Source organism: Pseudocercospora fijiensis (assembly GCF_000340215.1).
Source record: "Pseudocercospora fijiensis CIRAD86 unplaced genomic scaffold MYCFIscaffold_10, whole genome shotgun sequence".
NCBI lineage: Eukaryota > Fungi > Ascomycota > Dothideomycetes > Mycosphaerellales > Mycosphaerellaceae > Pseudocercospora > Pseudocercospora fijiensis.
In genome coordinates, this window is record NW_006921541.1 from 2,899,021 (window position 1) to 2,920,908 (window position 21,888).

The 21,888-nt window shown below is 50.3% G+C and overlaps 8 protein-coding genes across 8 annotated transcripts; 4 read left to right on the forward strand and 4 right to left on the reverse strand.

Annotated features, from left to right (window-relative positions):
* Window positions 1–6,613: 6,613 nt before the first annotated feature.
* Window positions 6,614–7,023, reverse strand: MYCFIDRAFT_179526 (uncharacterized protein; the record flags this gene model as incomplete). Its single annotated transcript, XM_007933593.1, has 5 exons — window positions 6,614–6,632; window positions 6,659–6,734; window positions 6,766–6,778; window positions 6,813–6,867; window positions 6,899–7,023. The coding sequence occupies 5 exons, from the start codon at window positions 7,021–7,023 to the stop codon at window positions 6,614–6,616; spliced, it is 288 nt and encodes a 95-aa protein (XP_007931784.1).
* Window positions 7,024–7,049: 26 nt separating this feature from the next.
* On the forward strand, window positions 7,050–8,527 carry MYCFIDRAFT_158026 (uncharacterized protein; the record flags this gene model as incomplete). Its single annotated transcript, XM_007933594.1, has 2 exons — window positions 7,050–7,191; window positions 7,240–8,527. The coding sequence occupies 2 exons, from the start codon at window positions 7,050–7,052 to the stop codon at window positions 8,328–8,330; spliced, it is 1,233 nt and encodes a 410-aa protein (XP_007931785.1). The 3' UTR covers window positions 8,331–8,527.
* Window positions 8,528–8,642: 115 nt separating this feature from the next.
* On the reverse strand, window positions 8,643–9,619 carry MYCFIDRAFT_33221 (uncharacterized protein; the record flags this gene model as incomplete). The annotated part of the gene is made up of 2 exons (XM_007933021.1): window positions 8,643–8,907; window positions 8,973–9,619. Coding segments are annotated over 2 exons (912 nt in total), but the record flags the coding sequence as incomplete, so codon positions are not given.
* Window positions 9,620–9,856: 237 nt separating this feature from the next.
* Window positions 9,857–10,676, forward strand: MYCFIDRAFT_179529 (uncharacterized protein; the record flags this gene model as incomplete). The annotated part of the gene is made up of 6 exons (XM_007933595.1): window positions 9,857–9,911; window positions 9,943–10,084; window positions 10,109–10,179; window positions 10,205–10,306; window positions 10,339–10,453; window positions 10,484–10,676. The coding sequence occupies 6 exons, from the start codon at window positions 9,857–9,859 to the stop codon at window positions 10,674–10,676; spliced, it is 678 nt and encodes a 225-aa protein (XP_007931786.1).
* A 34-nt stretch (window positions 10,677–10,710) lies between these two features.
* Window positions 10,711–11,202, reverse strand: MYCFIDRAFT_79315 (uncharacterized protein; the record flags this gene model as incomplete). Its single annotated transcript, XM_007933596.1, has 1 exon — window positions 10,711–11,202. One exon carries the CDS (start codon window positions 11,200–11,202, stop codon window positions 10,711–10,713), a length of 492 nt encoding a protein of 163 aa, XP_007931787.1.
* Window positions 11,203–11,860: 658 nt separating this feature from the next.
* Window positions 11,861–13,440, forward strand: MYCFIDRAFT_57519 (uncharacterized protein). Its single transcript, XM_007933136.1, has 3 exons — window positions 11,861–12,307; window positions 12,364–12,989; window positions 13,049–13,440. Exons 1-3 carry the CDS (start codon window positions 12,063–12,065, stop codon window positions 13,219–13,221), a joined length of 1,044 nt encoding a protein of 347 aa, XP_007931327.1. The 5' UTR covers window positions 11,861–12,062; the 3' UTR covers window positions 13,222–13,440.
* A 433-nt stretch (window positions 13,441–13,873) lies between these two features.
* Window positions 13,874–21,839, forward strand: MYCFIDRAFT_216973 (uncharacterized protein; the record flags this gene model as incomplete). Its single annotated transcript, XM_007933597.1, has 5 exons — window positions 13,874–18,863; window positions 18,931–18,944; window positions 19,087–19,113; window positions 19,248–19,280; window positions 19,420–21,839. The coding sequence occupies 5 exons, from the start codon at window positions 13,874–13,876 to the stop codon at window positions 20,929–20,931; spliced, it is 6,576 nt and encodes a 2,191-aa protein (XP_007931788.1). The 3' UTR covers window positions 20,932–21,839.
* Window positions 20,753–21,549, reverse strand: MYCFIDRAFT_209261 (uncharacterized protein; the record flags this gene model as incomplete). The annotated part of the gene is made up of 6 exons (XM_007933598.1): window positions 20,753–21,248; window positions 21,272–21,294; window positions 21,323–21,385; window positions 21,418–21,427; window positions 21,457–21,494; window positions 21,524–21,549. The coding sequence occupies 6 exons, from the start codon at window positions 21,547–21,549 to the stop codon at window positions 21,040–21,042; spliced, it is 369 nt and encodes a 122-aa protein (XP_007931789.1). The 3' UTR covers window positions 20,753–21,039.
* Window positions 21,840–21,888: the final 49 nt, after the last annotated feature.

Genomic DNA, 21,888 nt, shown 5'->3' on the forward strand with positions numbered 1-21,888 from the left:
TAAACGACCTACTTTTCCTAGGCAACTATTAGAAAGAAGTATAGGCAGATACGTACGACTTAAAACAACCGAAACAGCGTAGTACGCGCGCACTATTAGGCAATAAGAATAAATACGATATCTAACGAGAGTTATCTCGATAGATTAGCGAAGACCTACGTTACGATATTCTTCGAACTAAGGTATAGTACGGGGAATGCGAGGGAAGCGTACGTTACGGTTTGCTATAGCGGAACCGTTTAGTCGTCCCTACGAACGGGGCTCTATTATCCGATAGTATCCTATAAGCTCTACGAATAGTTCTCCCGTCCTCGTACGTCGGCGGCGATTAGTAGATTTTATAGTGCTACCGAGATTCTATAGCTATTGTCGGCTACTTCGGCGTCCCTACGTACTTTATTACGTTTATAGCTAACCCTAACTAGCCGGAGATTAAGCGTTATTTGTTCGACTATTAGGACGCGATAGACCGCCCGGACATTACGATAAGGGTCTTTATTTAGAAAGCTAGGGAGTTTTTATACGAGGTCTACTATAGGAACGTGTTTAGTCGCTATATCGCGAGATGTTAGACAGTCGAATACTAGAAGCGTAGCCTCCCTTACCTTTACCTCTTGCTATAGATCGCGCCCTATTAAGCGCTAGATACTATATCTAAGATCGACAACTTTATCCGCGCTAAGCTTCCGAGCCTAGCCGAGGACCCGGATAGCAGCGTAACGAACTTAGTTAAGGAATATATATATTATAGACCTTGTAGCGCGGGCTTTCTATACGTCCCGTATATATAGTTACCTCGACACTCCGAAGGGACGTATTCTAAGGGATTCCCTATAGAGTTCTCGGACGAGACGGTAGTAACTAACATCGCGTTTCCGAAATATCGCAGACGCCGTAACGGGAGGATATAGAATAAGAGGAGGAATCGCGCGTTCCTCTTCGACAATCGTTATATCGTACCGTACAATCTATACCTACTAAAGCGGTTTAACGCCTATATTAACGTCGAGTAGGTCCGCTTATTACGGGCGATTAAATATATTAATAAGTACGTCTATAAGGGCGCCGACCGTACGACTGCCCGCCTCGAGATTCCTAGTAACGAGATCGCTAACTACGTTAATATACAATATATTAGTCCTACGATAGCGATATACAACATCTTAGGAGGTAAGCGCTATAAAGAATAGCCCGCGGTTATTCGACTAGACGTCTACCTACCGCGCCCTAGGGGTAATATCGTATTTAACTATAACGCGACGATAGCGGACCTACGCGGCGATAGACGATAACGTACTACGCTCGTCGCGTAGTTTCGGTATAACGCGTTGCTACTAGACAACGACGTATCTTGCTGGCGCTTAACGTATCTTAAGTTTCTAAAACACTATACGCTATATAACAAAGCGTAGAAGAAACGTTCTAAGCGCGTAGTATACTCTATCGCGCGTCTTAACCTGCCCCTACGTCCTAAAGGCAAGATACTATACTTAATTAAATTGCTCTATATCGTTCGGGGTACTAAATATTTCCGCGACTTAAGGATATATAGCGGCACCGTATATAAGAGCTTTCGAGCGGCGGCGATTGCATCTAGTCTTATAAGATCGGAAGATAAATAGCTCGATACGTTCCGGGAGGCCGAGAAGACATATACCTCCCGACAATTGCGTCTTATGTTCGTACTACTTATCCTAACGGATACGATATCCGGAGCCGACTCTACGCGATAGTAGAGTCTTCTATAGAGGGACATATATAAAGATCTATATATCGAACTACGGCGCGGAGGCTACGTAGGAAGGTATAAGGAGATAAATGCTACTACTAAAAGTTATAGTAAGTAGTAGCTGTATACCGAATTAGTTGCTAACGGATACAAGGTATCGGGCTATAGACTGCCGAGTCCCGATCCTTCGTAGGCGGAAATACGTAGCAGCAATAACGCTATCGCTTAAGAAGAAGCACTAGTCGATATAGGAAACGAAGACGGGAACAAACTCTACGTACAATAAAACGCCTACCTTCTTAATAACGGTTAAAGGCGAGCCTTTACCGATATTACGAACGATATCGACTAGAATCCGTTAACGGCGCACTTTTTTATCTAAGGTCCGGGAGGCTACGGGAAGACGTTCCTATACCGTATACTCGTAGCGACCTATAGAGCACGTAGCCTTATCGTACTATGTATCGCGTCTTTAGGTATCGCCGTATAGCTGCTTCCTAGTAGTCGTATAGCGCACTCCCGATTTAAACTTCCTTTAAGCAATACCGGGCAGTAGGACTATCCTATTACGCAAGATATAATAGACGCTAAGCTAATCCGAAAGACTTATCTAGTTATTTAGGACGAAGCCGCGATATAGAATAGACGCGATATTATAGCTATATATCGACTCTTTTACAAGTTACGATTAGGTAGTAACGGCTAGGGCAACGAACTATTCTTCGCGGGAGTCCCTATTATATTCGGCGGCGACTAGGTATAGACTCTTCTAGTGCTTCCCGAGTATAAGAAGTCTTCGAAGGAAGTAGACGTAATAGCGATTACATTTAAAGCCTTCCTAATCTAGAATAAGATTAAGGTGCTCTATCTCTAGTAAAATATACGGCTCGTAGATAGCAATCCGCGGAACGTCGACTTCTACCGCTAGACCCTCTGTATTGTATACGACGACGTATTCGATCGATTTATTAAGCTACTAATATACGTCGGAAGAGTCTAGGACCTTAGCGAGCTTATCGATTTCGTCTTTCTAAGATAGGGTGTTATTAAGGCTAAGTACGACCTAGTATTCTATCGTTCTCGAGCTATCCTTTATATAACGAACGATACCGCCTACGAGATTAACGAACGTATCGTAGACGACCTACTATACGGTACAATTCGCGAATATCGCTACGAGGATAAGATAGAGAAGTTGCCTAGCGATAAAGACTAGCCTCTAGAAATCTTAAGCCTTTCAAAATCTATCTAGAATACCGAGCTCTAGATTCCTTACCTACGGATCCGGGTAGGTATACTAATAATAATTATACGGAATATCTATAAGACCGTAGGACTCGTAAACGGAACGCGGGTTGTCGTCGTAAAAACACTCTAATTCGGGGTTAAAGTTCGGAAACTGCTAGACGACGATAATTAGGAAGTGTACTAGATACCGCGAATCTAGATACATTCGAATAAAGGCCTACCGTTTACCCTTAAGCGATGTTAACTTCCGCTTCGACCTTGTTTCGTAATAACGATAAACAAATCTTAGGGTCAATCCCTAGTATATATCGGCATCGACCTTCGACGGCCCGTATTTAGCTATAGCTAACTCTTCGTAGCATTCTTACGCGTTACGGACGTATATAACCTCCGCGTACTTATTAACGGAAAGTATACTTTTACGTAGGGCGGCGACTCCCTAAACAAGGTGTTTCGCTCGGCTCTATTATATCTACCTAAGCGTCTCTACGACTTCATTTTTAAGGGTAGAAATCTATTTATAGGTATAACCTCTAACGTCCTATTACGCGGAGCGATATACGCTATACCTACTAGCTCTACCGGACTAGCGTAGCAACCGCGACGCCCGCGGGGTACTCTTAACTATATACCTTAAGCGCACGTTCCCGAAATCGCTAAACCGCCTACTAGTTCTACTCGAGACGCTATAGAACCCGAAGACGAGCCTAACTAGTATACTCGAAACTTTGCGGGTCTAGACCGCGAAGCAGGTAGCGATAGTAGCCTTCCGTATAGGGTAGAAAAGGGTCCTAGGGCATTTGTACTAGGTAACGACGAAGATAGGACGTTAGTCGATACTAGAGTCGGACGATAGCTAAGCCGGCGAGAAACTACGCTAACTATAGTACTAGCGAAAACTTCGCGCCGACCGTTATTCGTAGAACTTCCTAGATACTAACTAGACGACTCCTTAGTCTACCTCTAGAACTTAGCCCTAGGTCCTAGTAACGCCTAATAGATAATACAAGTTACGGCTAAAATAACACCTTCGAAGGAGATTATATAGACAGATCTAACTAAGGCCTTATCGATACTACCTACGCTAGTACCTATACCGACACCTTGTTCCGTATCTACGGCGCGTACAATCTAGTAGATTTCTAAGGACACTACGCCTATTCTAGGTCCTTCGTTCTCTAGGAAGCGACTACCCGGACAACCTATATTACTCTCGAAGCCTATATCCCGCACTTAAGTCTCTACTCCGACCTCGATAGTGTACGCTCTAACGCTACCTCGTACTCTAAGGCTAGGCGACATTGCTAAGGCAAAGGCTCCGGTTGTCGTATATAAACAAAAAGCTAAGATCCTTAGTATACTTTAAGACGCAGATCTCGACTTCGATATAGAAGACGTTTAGGCTACGATTAGTAGTTATTCTCTATAATATATATATATAAAACTTCTCTATCTGTACTAGCATTTTTTTCTCTTTAGGTATAGAGTTTAGCTACCTAAATACGGTTAGCGTATTACTACTTCTCCGAGGCACCGAGAACCTTGTTATTTAGCCGCCTATCCCCTATCTATATAAGCTAAGTTCCCGGCAGTTCTCTTAGTTATCCTCCTTTCTCTTCGGGTTCTCTACTATATTCCTAGCGCTAATACAATGTCGAGCCTTAATATTGTACCTAAAGTGGGAAAGGATTACGCGTAATAGTTCGTATAAGTAGTAGTAGAAGTATATTAAAAAGGTGAAATTTAGGAAACTAGAACTACGGACTACGCGCTAGTAAAGAAAATCGTAAGCGGTAAAGGGCGAGATCTAGTATTTCGAGAGGGCTATATACGTATACTAAGAGAAGGCGTAACGTAGAAGGGTACCGATAAGAGAGCGAGGCGAGCGGCGCTAGTCTATATCCTCGGCGTAGACGCTAGAAGTTACGCTATACTAAACTGTCCCTTTCCTTCGAAATATAGAACTTACGAATCTAACCGTAGTTATTTCGAAGGGTGCCGTTATTCCTATAACCTAGCGCTAAAGCTACTATATAGTAATTGCGCTTATAGAGGAGATCCTAGGAGCTATACTAGCTATATAAACTGTAACCGGAAGAGAGTAGTATTACTAGAATTCGAAGACAGCGGGCGGGCTTCGAAATCGAATACTCGACCTCTATCTATAGAGTACGAATAGGAAGAGGGTACCCTAGAACATTAAGAGACTATCTCTACTAAGGATACTAGCTACTAGTAGGAATACGACTTTACCCCGGAAGTGTCTTAGAAAGCGGAAGAACTTAGGAGAAGCATAAGCGAAGTATAGCTCTAGTAACTCTTCGAGTTTCTAGCGGAATTGTTGTATTCTAATTCTCCTACGTTTCCGACGTAGTATATTCGAGACATATATTACGAGAGTATTAGCGAGATTGTAAGCGGTTATATACGGAAAATAGACAGTAAGCGAGCTCGTATAGAAGTCGTCGCAGTAGTAGAACGGACTTAACTAGATTAGGTATATATTTTAAACCGACTATAATACGAATAGTAATAACGGCGGTAACGTACTAAGAAACGCGAGATTAAACATTACTAGCTTCGCTAACCGAGATTGTAGGCCTAGTATATATCTATTATATAGGCAGACGAGATAAAAATAGAAACGAGAAGATTGTAAGTTACTTTATAGATTTCATTTTTTATAGAGGGCTAACTAACCTCCGTAGAGTATATATATCGGTCCGCGCCCTATAGCGTAGATAGTATATCTTATCTTATTTCCTCTCGCTTTTTCTAACTTTTAACTTCTTAATTAGTATACTATTCTTAGATTATCGCGTTCTTCCGAGTAGCGGCGATATAGATTCTTATAGTAAATCGATTCCTAGGTCCTATCTAGACGAAAGGAGAGCTAGCCCCGAAGTCCCGAGTAAAATTAGATCCTAGGAGGGTCGCGTACGACTATATATTAATAGTAGAGGTGCCTAGCGGCTACTAGTACTCGATAGTCTTAGCGCTATCTTAGAGGACGACGGTATAGTAGAAGGTTAGGCGGCGTACTACGCCGCTAACGAAACGTATAAAGACTTCGCCTACGACGAGCTTTAAGGGTTAGTATATCTAGTAACATATATTTATAAACGAGACTTACTAGAGTCGCGACCCTCTTAGAGCTAGTCTTTTTAACTAGAACTCGCTTCGTAGAGTAAGGGGGAGACTCGTTAGAGGACGTATCGGCGAGATCGATAACTTCCTTACCCTTAAATACTTAAGCGACTAATACTATTAGCGACGCGGTTATAAAGGTTTAGCGATAATATTAAACTTACTAGTAGCGCTTAAGATCTTGCTTAGGGTTTCTATAGAGCTAGTATAGGGGGTAGGTATAGTATCTAGCTTAGTAAAGATAGAAAGGGAGTAGTAACGAGTCGTAGTAGTAGTAGTAGTAGTAGTAAGTAGTAGTAAGTAGAAGAAGTTATTATTAGAAAGGCGCGCGATTTATAAAGCGCGATTTATAACGATTTCCGCCTTGTTACCTAGCGCGGTACGGCTATAGCCGCCGTAGAATCTTCTAGAATCTAGCTCTCCCTACCCCGCTCGTCGCCTTAGCCTTTACTTATAGCTCTTCGGCCTTTACTTATAGCACTTCGTCCTTCACTTGTGGCTCTTCGAGCTACATAAACACTAGTGAACAATGACGGTGTCTCTTCTCGGCGTCGGCGTCCGGCTCCGACATGAGGCTTAGCCAAATGTGGCTCTCCGATCGCGGCGCCGGCTGCCGGCAAATGAATTATGCGATCGCGAACCTAAATCTAGATTCTGTACGTTGATGGTTCTGTCATCGAGTCTTCACACTCCCAAAGCATTTCGAAAATTGACGACTGCATATCGACACTTCTACATCCTCACTGCAAATCTTGCATGACGACACTTTCTCACAGATCGAGTCTACGAAACAAAGGAATCTTTTCGGCTGGTGGCGAGGAAAACGAGCCTGATGCGCTGCTCGGCGCGCTAGAAACAGAGCATCGATTTTGATAAGGGGATGGCTTCATTACACACATCGCCGCAAGGCCAGCGCCACGATAGAATGCTGTCTGGAAGTGATGCCGAGACTACGCAGTCATACACACCTCCACCGCCGTCTGGCCGGACGGCAGCAGACCCAGAAACCTCGGTTGTGGAGAAGATGCTCTGTGCTGTTGGAGGCAGCATTCTTACATCCTTCCTCAGTATGTACCCTATCTCCAGAATCGCTATACGCTGCTGACAATCTCCAGTAACACCTCTGGATGTCGTTCGGGTACGATTACAAGCCCAACAAAGTCCGTCTCCCTCCGTGCGACTGCCCTCCTTTGTACAATTGCCTCCCAATCTCGGTGTCACTGCCTGTTGTCGAGAAGTCTTCTGGGTCCAAAATCAATCACAGTTCTGTGTTGCTGCACCGCCCGAAGCCGCAGTCATGAATTTAGACAAGGTGGTCTCTGACTGTGCTGCAGAAGAGACACAACGCAAGACTATCAACTCTACCTTCGATGGCTTGAGGAAGATTGCGAGAAATGAAGGCATATGGACACTTTGGCGAGGCCTCAGTCCGACTCTGCTCATGTCTATCCCCGCCAATGTTATCTACTTTGCCGGATACGACTGGCTGAGGTGGAGTCCGAAGAGCCCTATGGTCGGTCAAGTGAGCGATTCTTACGCTCCACTTGTCGCTGGCACTGTTGCTCGAATTCTGGCTGGTTTTGGCGTGAGTCCAATTGAGATGCTGCGAACACGAATGCAAGCTTCGTCAGGTAAAGAGCACGGGCGTGGTATTATGCGATCTACAATTGACGGCATGAGGGATATGGTTGCGCAACAAGGAGTTCAGTCGTTGTGGCGCGGGCTCAGTCTGACGATGTGGAGAGATGTGCCTTTCTCTGCCATGTATTGGTGGGGATACGAGTATGGCCGACAGCGACTGGACAAGATGCGCCTGCATAGTGGAGAGATTGTTGGAAGGCCCCAAAACGACCAGCTGAATCACTGGGAACTCCTCACTGATTCTTTCATCGCTGGAGCCGGTTCTGGTGCTATTGCTGCATTTGTCACAACACCGTTCGACGTTGGCAAGACCAGACAGCAGACCGTCATCAACTCGAACATGTCGCTGGAAAAAAGAAAAGCATTGCCAGAAGGCAAGATCATGCCGCGCTTCCTGTGGCACATCTACCAGCACGAAGGCTGGAATGGCTTAATGAAAGGTTGGGCCGCGCGTACGCTGAAGGTCGCACCTGCTTGCGCAATCATGATCTCAAGTTACGAAGTCGGCAAGAAGATGTCGTTGCGGATGAAAGAAAAGCGCGACCACAAGAAGGATTTGGAGTAATGACTACAGCTGAGCAGGGTTTTGCTAAGCGTTCAGGCATTTGCGGCGTTTTGTATAGAGAATTGGAAACAGCAGCCGACTGATTCCACTCAACTGATACCCGATGTAAAAATAATGTAAGAACAAAACGGAAAGCATCATGGTGGCATAACTTCAATATAAAGCATAATAACAAACTTCGAACCGTTCGTGCAGACAATACGAGGATCATCCAATCTCAGCCACTTTGGATGCATGAAGTGATTACAAAATCGTACGAATTTTCAATACTATGCAAATGCAAGTGTGCGAGACAGCAGTAGCAATCTCAGTCTACTGAGTCTTCTCCACAGCCTTGAGCGGCTTCTTCGCAATCATCATGTGCATTGGCGTGAAGCAGCCAAGTCTCCCACCATCTCTGCATCCAAAGGTGCATTCAGCAACAGTATCAAGAGCCTCCATATTAGCAGGGTGAGTGAGCCCAAGCCTCCAGAAGACCTTGACGATTGCGTAAGCGAAATGGTAATAAGAAGGCCTCAAACAAAAAGCCTGCCACCAATCCCGCCAAGTCGGAGCATGCAAAGCAGCAAGCGAATGCCTACAAAAAGCAAAACAAGAGTCAGTCTCAGAAAATCTCAACCGCGCACTAAACTCCAAACTCACCACCACGGCACAGGATTCGCCTTCGCCAAAGCCCGATCCTCATCAAACAAAATCTCAAACCCGGCCTCCTTCATCGCAGCCATATGTTCCTCCGCAAGTCTCAAATGCGGCACACTCCCACCCCTCTCAATCTCATACCTCGCCTTCCGATGCTCGTCATTTTTATCGTCATATTTCGGCGTAATCACCCACTCATACGTCCCCAGAACCCCTCCCGGTTTCAAAACTCGAAACGCTTCTTGATATGTTTTCAACATATCTGGTCCGCAACAGATCGCTTCGATTCCGTATGCTGCGTCGAAGGTTTTGTCTGCGAAGGGCATGGACATGAAGTTTCCTTCGATGAGGTTTACTTGGGTTTCTAGGCCGGAGGATTTGTTCATGAGATTTCCGCGTTCGACGTGCAGAGGGGAGATGTTGATTCCTGTTATATTGCAACCTGTGAATGCTGCGATTTCTCGTGCTGGGCCTCCGATTCCGCAGCCCATGTCTAAAACTTTCCAGTCCGGTTGAAGGCCGAGTTTTAGTGCTAGGAAGTGATCGTGGCGCGCTTGTGCGGTTTCCCAGGATTCGCCCGGTTGGTAGCCGCAGAAGTGGAATTTGTTTCCCCAGCCTCTTTGGTAGAGGTCTGTTATCATGTCGTAGTAGCTGGGATTGGGATGTTAGTAAGGGGAAGGTTTTCTTTTGGGAAGGGTGAGGTGTATATACGCTTCATTGAGTTCTGGGGCGTCGAGGTGTCGTTTGGCACGCTCTTCGTCGGTGACGGTTTTGTAGTCGTTGGACTTTAGGTAGTCGTCTTTGCCCCAGTGTTTGCGGAAAATTGCGCCGCTATCGTGTTGTCTGGTCGCCATGATGCTGTCTGGTCAGGAGGCAGATCCTGTGCGATGGAGAGGGAGATTATTGAAGAACATGGTATTGAGGATTTTTATGTGTTGCTGTGTGGATTTGGTTGGCTTTGTTTGGCGATGAGCTTTGTGTGTGGGCCTTGGTATTGTTCTTGGTATTGTTCTTGTGTGGGATTTTTGCGCTCGATTCGGAGGTCTGATGAACGGACACGGCATGGAATTGTGGAGATTGAGAAGCGGCATAACGATGCCAGTTGACCTACTATGGTTGCTATCTCTGCATTGTCTCAGGTTTGAGAGGTTTCTCCTTGATACCTTGCTTGTCATGAGTCGGAGTGTTTTCCTTGAAATCCAAGCCCATCGTGAGAATTCACTTTTGAGACAGAGATGGACCATCACTCTTACGCATAGTAAGACTGCTACGATCTGCGCCGAAAACTGAGGATGAAGATCAAGATGTTGAACTTGTTGAGGGAGTTATGGCTTGCAGTCCGGTAGATGATATGCTGGCTTCGGGCTAGTCCATATTTGGATCAGCGTAAAACTACGCCAAGTGAGTGTTGTGAGTGGTACGGTCGAATCTGATTTCATTTCGACAAATACGATGATGCTGTTCTTCTGCATGCTCTGCAACAAGTAATGCCGGCCTCGGAATGCTCAGGCCAGCAGCGTCACTCCGCGACTCGTCGCCTCGAAATCTTTCGAGATCTCTCCTTTCCAATTCCCGATTCTCGTCTTGAGCGAGCCACAGGTCGCAGAGTTTTGGGTATTAGCAGAGCTCGCACACAGAAAAGGTACCTTCTGGGGGATGCTGAATAAGGCTGGGAACACGGAAAAGTTCGCGGATCTGCTTGCGTGAAGCAACCTTACTTATGGACTCTTTCGGCCACTCGTCATCGATCATTCCTTTCCGCAGTATGGTCAGAAGCGAAAGCAAGTCGTTTCTCGTAGCACACAGAAGATGTCGCCCCGACATAGGGCCCGAACAATGGAATCTCGGTGAACCCGTTCCTCTCATACCATGCCCGTGCTCTCTTCATCATCACACCCGTCTCCAGCTTCAGCGTCGTCAGTCCATGCTCCAAGGCTTTACATTCTAGCTGAAGCAACAGGAGATCCGCAACACCTTGCTCTCTGCCACGATACTGCGGCACGACGTAGACACGTTTGATTTCCGCAGCACCACCGCCAAGAGGCTGAAGCCCACCGCAGGCGATTGAGCTCCCGCTTTTGGAAAGGATCACGACAATGGGAAATTCTTCCATCGAGGAAGCAGGGATCGGCTCGTCGGGCCAGCTGGCAAGCGTTTCTTCCAGTTGTCGTGCGCGAAGCGCCTGGCCTTCGGGATCGTGCCAGGACGTGACGCGCACTTCGACGCCATCCATCTCGATATCTTGCGTTTTGTTGAAGGGAGTCCGGAGGGTGTAGAGCGCGCAGGAGTGGCTTTCTTGGACAAGATGCAGGTAGGATCATAGGTCGTCCGTTTCCTATTTACCGTCGAGCAATACCGGTGTCGAGATGGAGGAATTTGCTCGAATCATCCAGCACGCTTTCTTTTCATCCTCAGACAGCACGCCGCTTTCTTGGTGGCCGCTGGTATTATGTTGAAGATTCTCTTGGCCGGTGTGCTGTCTTTTTCTAGCTTTTGTAATGTCGTTGATGAATCTCGACCCATGGAGGTCTAGTCCTACTTGCAAGACGTCCATTTCCTAGACCTTGCCACTCTTTACACGCTTCGGCTCGTGACCGCCAGCCTTAGGCCAATACATGCAGGGTATTGGGCCCATGGGGACTAGAATGGACATACTGTCGGGATAGCTGTGGCACCGCGAATGCCATGCCGTATCTTGGATCAGTATCAACACCGTCTTACACAGATCTGGTCTCTTGCCACCATGTTGACGTCTGCCAACTGTCGAGGCACATGTTGTTGTCAGCAGCCAGTGTGTGCGCTCGGCCTTGACACGAGGCGCCAAGATTGGCCGCTCTGACCTCATCTCCTTTGTGATTTCTCGTAGCTCCCACATCCCCGCCAAACAGACACATCGTCCAAAATAGTCCCCTAGAAACACATTTCGACGTTCTAGGCACGAGATTGCACCCAGCACCGAAAATCCACCATTGTCGAGACAGTGCTTGGCGGATTCCCTCAGAAGAACGCTGTGCGGTAGCAGACCCCTTTTCGAGACACCGACGAAACGCCAGAAACATCTGGGACGGCAGCGAGAAGAGCAATACCAGCAGCATGGCGACCGAGAACGGGAATCCTCACATGGAGCTCGACCCCAAATACGACCACTATGACTTCCCAACCACCGCTCCTGATCCACGACCAGGCCACCCCGGCCACACCACGAAAGAGCAAGATGCTCAAGTGCAGCAGTTGCGCATGATGTTGGAACAAGCTGGCTACACCAAGAGACTCGACACCCTGACCCTGCTGCGGTATCTTCGCGCACGAAAGTTCAACGTCGAGCTGTCCAAGCAGATGTAAAGCTTCCCGCTCCGAAGAAGGAGACACAACACAGCTAACGAGAATGTCTCAGGTTCATCAACAGCGAGAAATGGCGGTCAGAATTTGGAGGCGGCGTCGACAATCTCGTTCGAACGTTCAAGTACGTCGAAAAAGAGCAGATGATGGCCTACTACCCACAGTACTATCACAAGACCGACAAGGACGGCCGACCCGTGTACATCGAGCAATTCGGCAACGTCGATCTCGAGGCAATGCGCAAGATCAGCACCGACGACCGCATGCTGCAGAACCTTGTTGTCGAATACGAGAAGCTCGCCGATCCACGTCTGCCAGCGGCGTCGCGAAAAGCAGGCGTCCTGCTCGAGACTTGCTGCACGATTATGGACTTCAAGGGCGTGGGATTGATGAAGGCAAACCAGGTGTATGGATACGTGCAGCGCGCGTCGGCTATCAGCCAAGACTACTACCCGGAGAGATTGGGCAAGCTGTACCTCATCAACACACCTTGGGGGTTCAGCAGCGTTTTCGCTGTAATCAAGAGATTCTTGGACCCGGTCACAGTTGCAAAGATCCATGTGCTGGGAAGCACATACCAAAAGGATCTGCTTGCACAGGTACCGGCTGAGAACCTGCCGGTCGAGTTTGGAGGCACATGCAGTTGCCCAGGCGGATGTCAATTGAGCGATGATGGCCCATGTAAGTGGCTTCTGTCTAACCAACTTACTGGGTGGAAGCTAGCTAACACAGTGCAACAGGGAAGGATCCACAATACGTCAAGCCGGCTGCTTGGGAGAAGGCAGAGGATGACAGCATCCCAGCGACCGAGAGCCACACAGGAGAAGGCAAGCCTGCAACCGACAGCACTCCCGTTGGCACCACCGAGGAGCAGCCAGCGGGTCACACGGCCCCAGCTCCAGCTGCGCAATAGACCGGGCGATAATGGGCAGTTTGCTGTATGCGATCCTTCAGCAACAACGAGATATGCTGGAAAAGGAAAAGAAGCGAGTGGTAGGACGGCGGTGTGCTTGGCGTGCATTGGTTGGCGGAGCATGATATAAGCTCGAAATAGCTAGAAAGAGATGCTGCAAAACAGAATATCAGACAGTGTAGTGTATGCAGTGGTGAAAGCTGACATGTTTCACGTAAGCGAGCGTGTCCACATGATATGCTGGGAGAGTAGTAATAAGGAAGGCGGCGATGAGCAGGGCAGGGCAGGGCAGGGCAAGTGGGCTGTTCACATGAAAGAAGGCACATACCGACCTCGTGCTTGCGGGCTTGCGTGCTTCACCTCACCTTCTTTACGCATGCTCCGCACGTCGAGCCTACTCTCCATCACCACCACCACCACCACGTCGCAGGTACGACTAAACAGCCTCGACTTCCTTCACATCGATCGCATGTCTCCAGCAACATCGCCGTCTTCTTGCTGCACAGCCGCTTCTCGACTCATCACCATCACCATCGTCCAGCCCCTCCATTCCTCTCATTTGGTCAGGCCTTGGCCGTATGCTCGTTTGGATAGCGCCTCTTGGTCCGTCCCATCATCATCGTTCACTTACACGCTTTCGAAAGGCGGCACAATGCCTTTCGCCGATCAAGTCTCGTCCGTTTCTGGACGCAACAGCAGAGCCAGCAATGTCTCTGGAGCCACTGGAGCCTCCCGCTCTCAGCACCGCTCTCCGCCTGCCAGCGGCCCCCCGAACGATACTCTAGTCAACGCCGGCGTTCTCAGCATGTTAAAGACGTCCACGGATACAGGCGACATTGGTGCTCTTTCATTCAACAGCTCCCGCATACCCGCCGTTCCCGGCACCGCTGCACGAGCACGACGAGGCCATGCTTCTAGACCGTCCATGTCAGCTCAGCATCACCCATCGAGGCACAATTATGCTCCATCTCAGACGTCGCGAGTGAGCTCCCAATGGGAATCCTCCTCTACGCAGCGACGAGCCTCACTCACCAGCATGCAGAGCATGCCACCCTCCTTGCCTCCTCTTCACACTGGGAGGCCGTCCTTGCAGATGGCCAACGGCAATCCAGATGCGAACCCCAGAGACAGCCGATCATACTCGATGACCTCTGCGCCTCAAGCAGGACAGCTTCCGAGACATCGATCAGCCGCAAGCTTGAAGAGCCAAGGCCACGAGCCGCGTGGTAGCACTCGCATGCCTCCAGGTCCTGTCCCGCCAATGCCAGAGAATCGTCCTCCATTTGTCTATCCCACCAGACTGAAGCGACCTGGCTTTCGCTCTCCATCCCCAGCACTTAGCGATACATATGCTCAAGGACAGTATCCTGGAATGCCACCAATGCCGAGACAGCCACCAGGACCACACCCACCACCTGTGGCTGCCTATAATGGCTATGGTCCAGGCCATCCTGCAGACTTCGGTCAACATCTGAATGTGCAACATCCACCATATGCTGGTAACACTTCGCCCGGCCCTGGCTATCCGCCAAATCATTATGCTCACTCGCCAGGCCCAATGCGCGCGGGCCCAAACATGGGAATGCCTCATCCTACGCAGCAGCCCTACGCTCCTCAGTATCTGATGCAGCCACCGCCGAATGCCTATCCGCAACACGCTGGGTACGGACCTGCATACCCGCCACGAGCAGGCTATCTGCCATATGGCCCATCACCACAGCCACCGCCGCAGGTGCGTCGTGGACCTCCTCCCTCGAACATCGGCCCGAAAGCACATCAGATGTTCCACAACGCCGCTCGAATGGCACGTACGATGCCTCATCGTACTGATACGCCTATGACGGATGGCGGCGCTCCACCATCTGATCCTGCATCCTCGAGCTCAGCACCAGATTCTTCGAACCCACCAACGCCTAAAGACCACACAACGATCAGGGTCGTAGTGGATCCAGCATTCATCGACCCGGCGCTGCTCGACCTGCCAGACTCACCCAGTGATCCAGTGCTGCCTAACGCCAAATACTTCGAGTATGCTGAAGGTCTGGACCGAGCTGCGGACGATCAAGAGATGGACCTGCCACACAGATCGATCCCGCCGTCAGGATTTGTGCAGCGAGTGAAGATGATGCTGGAGTCAAAGGCGGCTGCTGAGGCTGCAGCCAACGCAGAGGCCGAGCAGGCCTCTCAACAGCAGCTCTATCACCACTATGAACAGCACTTCGGTCAACACTTGGATGTTGACCACGATCATTTGGAAGTGTCGGAACTTGATGTTCATGAGATGGCTGCTAATGAGACCCCTCGCTTTACTGTCATTGAAGAGTTCGAGGCGCCTGTCGAACTTCCCGCATCACCTGTCAAGGTTGCCGAACTAGACGCTATGGACGGCCAGACGACACGCATCACAAGAGAAATGATTCAGGCTGAGCTCGGTCCTTCCAGCGTCGACAATACGCTTGAGCAAGCTCAGCCAAACGAATCGACTGCTAACGTCTTGGCTCAACTTGTTGAGCATGGATACGACGACAAGCCAGAAGCGCCAATTCATGAGCGGAAGCCCACGACTGAGTCACACTCGCGCAAATCCTCTCGGCAGTCACAGCAAGGACTCGGCAGCAAGCGTCGTCAAGATTCTGTTTCCGGAGCAGTCACAGAAAGTTCGGTCGAAGCATCACTCCCAACTGGAGCGGACTACGCGATGCGGTTCTCGGCACCCATCGACACGACGATCGCTTCAGATGAGACACAGTCGAGGGATCCATTTGCGCTTGATGCAGATACAATCACGTTGCAACAGCAGCAGACCTCGAAAGACGCCTCCAAATCCGGGGAGAGGCCTGCAAGCAGCAATGACGGCAAGAAGACTCCAGCGGAGCAACTCGTTCGCGAGAGCATTCTCTTGGAACGAACGCCGGTCAGTCCACTTAATCCTCACGAGGTCGTAAAGCGCAGCTCTGCGGTGAGCCCGCTGAATTCAGAGTTTCGTGGCATCGATTCCACTCTGCACCTCGACGAGAAGCGCGAGTCAACCATCACTGAGGAGCAGAGCAACGTTACTTCTCTCATCGCAGATGATTCCATGCCACCCCCCACGCCACGTACTCCGAAGACCTACTCGAAGTCGGTGCAGCTGCGACCTAACATCGCCGTGACGGATACTGGCAGTACTTCCACGAATCGGTTCTCGCTGCCTGGCGATCTAAGCACCGTTGGCGACAGCACCATGACTGGCTCCGACATGATCACTGACGTTGCTGTTCGCTTCTCGTTACCACAGACTACGATCACGGTTGGCAAGCCACAGATCATCGAGGTATCTCCAGGAAACACTCCAGATAAGTCGAAAGCAAACCCGAATGGAGATCAGGCTGCTGAAGCCCAAGGGCTGAAGAATAGTCGACGGAGTTCGGTTACCTTCGCGGACGACATTGCACCCCTCAATATCGCAAAGAGACCAGAGCCCTTGAAGGTAGCCACTGATTCATCGCACAGCAAGGCCAAATCGATCATGCGCAAGCCATCGCCCAGAGAGGATGTGTCCATCAACAGTGTCGGCCGAGACTTTCGTGACACCAATGCCGATACTCGAGCACAGCCTCCCAGCCACACAAACAACATGAACGGTCGATTTGGCGCGGCACATCTGCCAGGTCTCAAGGAAGAATCGATCGAGGACATGAGCATCTCAGAGCACAAGCGCTCATCGGACGGCTGCCAATTCCCACTCCCAGCTCGCATCGCTGCGGTCAAGGCAATGCAGGAGAGGCGTATGCAAGAGACAGCAGACAAGGCTAAGGCCCGCCGTCAGGCCCGGCAGCACAACAGACCTCTCGGAGACACTCGAGACCTGCCTTCTTTGAACTTCAGTCGCGTAGATCTCTTCGAAAAGCTCAATGAAGCGCTCGAAATCAAGCCGTCCAAGTCGATGGAGATTATGCGTCGCCGCGACTTTTCTGGAATCCACTGTCCGTCGCCACAGCGGCCCACCAGCACCGAGCCTCTCCGCGAGCGCTACACAAGCTTCTTCGCCAAGCCAGATGAGATGAGTCTTCCGGATGAGCATCCCGTCAGCGAAGACGAGGATGAAGCGGAGATGGGGTCGGAGACGGAAGCCGAGCACAGCAAGGCTTTGGTCCCGACCGTGGAAATCCAAGAAGATACGCAGCTCGACGATTCGGATGTGGAGCAAGATGGCAACCGGCCGCTGTCACCAGAAGACTTCCTTTCCGTCGCGTCGCAAGCCAATCGACTGTCAATTCCGTCTGTTAGTGCCCTTTCGGAGCGTCTCTCTGAGCTCATCCCAGGATTGAGAAATCTCCAGAATCTCAGGCTTGACTCGATCCTGCCGGAGCACATGGAAGCTCGGTCTGGCAATCGTGAGTCTATGGTTGGCAGACCGGACACAGTCGTGACGAATCGCACATCGGCGGGCTTCCGCACACTGGCCGAACGAGCGGAAGAGATCGTGATCAACGGCACTCACGACTCGCTGGGACTCAACAAAGACCTCCCACCGCTGCCAGGATCGACTTCGGCCGACAAATTTGCAAGCCCCAAGTCATATGACGGCAAATCGTCATATTTGAGTGGCTCGGTCTCGATGCCACTCGACTTCGACCAGGATGTTGCACGACCATCGTCAGCATTGATGCGCACCAAGGCGCCCACGACCGAAGAGGAAGTTGCCCGACTACTGCCCTCGGAGATGAACCCCATCACGCGCATGGCGAACAAACGCTCGCAGATCATATCGCAACCGAGCAGCCGACCGTGGAATGTGGACAAGAATTATCCGTGGGCCGAGAGCAAAATCGAAATCGACCTCTCGGTCCCGTGCCCAGCGCATGCAAGGAAGTCGCTTGCCAAAGAAGCGCTCCTCGAACGTCGAACCAGATCTCTCGACATTCCAGCTTCGTCCGCGACGCCGGGCAGCACCCAAGGCGCAGACATTGGCTCCATCACAACATCGCATCTCGACTCCAATGCGTCCATCAACACCGAGCAGCTTACTGGAGTCAGTCCGTCGCATCGTCGCAAGCAGTCCAAGCGATCGGTCATTGGCTCTCTTACGCACAAATTCGGCCTCTCGTCTGGCCGCAAAGATGGTGGTTCGGATGAAGAAAGTACGGCCAAGAGTTTGAGCAAGTCACCCGTCCCTCGCCAGACCTCTCGTCACTCCGACCACGCCACGCACCGGCCGGGAGATCGGTATCCCACCAGCAGTTTGACGCCACCCGCCCACTTTGCGCTCGATGAAGTCCGCTCGTTTTTCTCGGATCACAGCTCGGAGCGCGATCGCAGCGCGTCTTACCTCAAGCGTCTGACACATTTCAAAGGCAAAGGCAAGGCGGTCCGGCTGGACGGCAACGACCAGGCTCGTGCACCGTCGCTCGATGGGGGCGGCAGCAACACGGAATACAGCGCCGGCTTCATGAACCAGATGGGCACGGCGCAGAGCACGGCCAACACCTACGACGCGAATGGCATGAACAAGACGGAGTTCTACGTCAGGCGATTCGGCGAGAAGCTGCGACACATGTTCGCGAGAGCGGGCCAACTGGCGAGGAGCTTCAGCACGCGAACATCCCGACGAGGCCCGGAGCGACAGCAGGACGATTGGCTTGCCGATTCTTTGTACTCTGGTGCGTGATTGTGCGGTGAGTCTTGTTCCGCATCATCGGGCCGGAAGGCTTACTGAGCATCTTGCAGGTCCGACGTTGCCGGTATATGTGTGAAGACTATCCATGGCGAGTATGATGTAGATTGTGCAGAGATGGGGTGGTATTTTGTCGGCCCGAAGAGGGATAATCTTGGGGTGGCTTGTGGCGTTTGAGATGTCGAGGGTATGTATTGTGGTAGTGGTAGATGTGTATTGAGATATGGATGTCGGGGGTATGTAGACAGTATTGTTGTAGTGGTAGATGTGTATTGAGATATGGATGTCGGGGGTATGTAGACAGTATTGTTGTAGTGGTACATGTGTATTGAGATATGGATGTCGGGGGTATAACTATGTATTGTTGTAGTGGTACATGTGTATTGAGATATGGATGTCGGGGGTATGTATTATGGTAGTGGTACATGTGTATTGAGATATGGTGCTTGTTATCCGCTTGTTTGTCTGGCGGATTCTCGTGAGAGTTTACACTATTGGGTTCGGGGAAGACGGGAGGAAGAGCGCGGGACTGACCCAGCAAGGGGGGCTCCGAGTTCGCTGGCACATCCCCCCTCCGCTTCTCATCATACAACGAGGACGTGGACCGAGCAGAATGCTGGCGGCTTGTGCTTGCGCTTACGCTGAATATCGTGATGGCTGCGAAAGAATCGCCCCGAGACTCACCGCGAAAGCCTTCGATATGGGACCGATTGAAGGGGATGACTCGCGACCAAAGAGGCAAGACGCATGCGCAACGTCCGCCACGCACGACTGGCATCACCCGCACATGCAGTCAGGCTGCCGCCCTCCTCAGGCTGCCCGCCGAGCTTTTGGTCCAAATCTTCAACCAGGTCTCGTTTGTGGACCTGTTGTCCTTCAGGCTCACATCCCGCCAAGCGGCCGATCTGATCTCATATGGCCATTTGCCACGAGAACGGCTCTTCGTACACATGTCCAGGCTTGCCCACCACTACCATCGCGGCCAACATCTCCACCAAGAAGACCTGCAGCTCTACATGCAACTGTACCCGCCACCAGAGCCTTTCACCTTCACCTATCTCCTCGAGTTCCATCGCCGTGCCGACTTAGCCTTTCTGCTCGAAAGGGAGCTCCACTGGTTTATTGCCGACTTCATCATGATGAACCCTGATTTCTGGACAGACACTGCGAACCCCTGGTTTCCGCCCGTTCCAATGACATATCTACCACCTGAATATGGCCTTGTTCGGAAGAAGATGATCCCTCTACTACTCACCATACAGCACTATCTCGAGCAGCTGCGTGACGAGTGTCTCAAGTCTGCCGACAGTGCCGGGTCGAAGGGGAAGAACAAGCAAAAGGCAACCAGCATCGACGCCCTCAGCCTTGCGCATGTCTTTGAAACGTCTCCCGCATATCAGAACCCGAAACATCTCCTCAAGACGCATCGCATGTTCATGATTTTATGCTGGATCATGAAAAGACTCTGCGACCCCGCTTCCCACCGCGCGCGCAGAATCTTTGTCTACGGAAACCCTGTCCTCTCCGATTCTCACGTCAGAATGTACGTCGTGCTCGCCAACCTCCAAGGCATCAGGAAACTCCTCCGTCAAGACTCGTACAAGCAACGCCGCAAAACCATGGTCAACTTCTTCGCTTCTCTAGATCCACGCACGGCGGCGGCGGCGGCGGCGGCGAGGAACTCGGATTCTTGGAAATCTGCTTGGGCGGCGACGAGTCTCAAATGCAATTCTCCCGCACCGACGAAGGCTCAAGCTGCGCATGTCTTGTCTTCGACTATTGGCTGGCATGATGTTTGGATTGAGGCTGCGAGGAAGATTTTGTTGCAGCAGGGTTTGGTGGAGAGTAAGGAGGCGAATATGGTGGCGCAGGCGAAGAAGAGGAAGAGTTTGGTGTGGATCACGGATATTGCTGGGTATCATGGTGCGCAGGGGAGATTGCCGTTTGGGTATACGGGGCCGAATTTTGATGCGGGACATGCTGTGGATGATGAGGATGAAGATGAAGATGATGCGGAGGAGAATGAGGAAAGTGATGGCGCGAGTGAGGAGTGAGAGGTACCGAGGTCTGCCGATTATCTAGAATACACTCCTGCTCTATCCGCCGGCGCCACCATCTGAGCTCCTAGGCTCGACGTTCTCCGAGCTTTTTCGCCGTGCGCTTCAGAGCGGCCCTTCTGCTGGAGGCGATAGGCTGAAGCTTGAGGCCAGGACCAGTTGGCTGTCCCGGCGAAGTGCTACACGCAGCGGAACATCATGACCAACCACTGTGCAGTACGAATCTCCTGGGACTGCAAAAGGATTCCTCGTGTTGGCGCTCACACTTCTTGACACGGCCAAGTCACAAGAGGAAGTGATTTCTTGGCTCTGAGCTTACAAAAGCGAAACTGTGCACGCGACAATAAGCCACCGAATTGCCTATAAAACCAGACACATTCAACTCGACCGGCCAATCAATCCCGCATCTCCATCCACACTCGATCCGAAGATCCATCCAGACGCAACACTGCTGTCATCCTTCGCATCTCGCCCCTAGCAAACGCACGGTACCCTGCCATCCAGCACAATGGTCCTACGCACCTGCACCAAATGCGTCGGTCATCGCGCATCGACGCTTACTGGTATTCCGAATACAAAGCGAGATTACGTCTTGAAGTCACGAACGCGCTCCATGGTGCTTGGCTAATAATAGAGGTCTAGAGGTTGGAATTTTTGCGCGGAGATTTCGTAATAAAGGGATAACGGAATATCTGCTTAATAGGAAGTGCTTGAAACTGTTCGAGAGCGATAGAAATAGAGTAGGATTGGGATGTTGTTTTAAAGGAGGGTAGTAATAGGAATGTGTTTTAGAAATTAGGAGGAGGATGTTAGGAAATTCTTTTATATAGGTAACTGTTTGCTTTAAGGATATAAGATAGAAGTATATCGCGTATATAGATACTCTAGGTTCGATTTCCTTCTAGATAAGGTTAAGTTTAGAGAGGTAGGTAGAAGTAGCTTCTATAGTAGCCC

Excerpts from the sequence above, each read along its gene's own strand:
- MYCFIDRAFT_57519 (XM_007933136.1), top strand. The coding sequence starts at position 12,063 with ATGGCGACCGAGAACGGGAATCCTCACATGGAGCTCGACCCCAAATAC. Across the intron at positions 12,308-12,363 it reads GTCGAGCTGTCCAAGCAGAT|GTTCATCAACAGCGAGAAAT; the intron begins GTAAAGCTTCCC and ends AGAATGTCTCAG. Across the intron at positions 12,990-13,048 it reads ATTGAGCGATGATGGCCCAT|GGAAGGATCCACAATACGTC; the intron begins GTAAGTGGCTTC and ends ACAGTGCAACAG.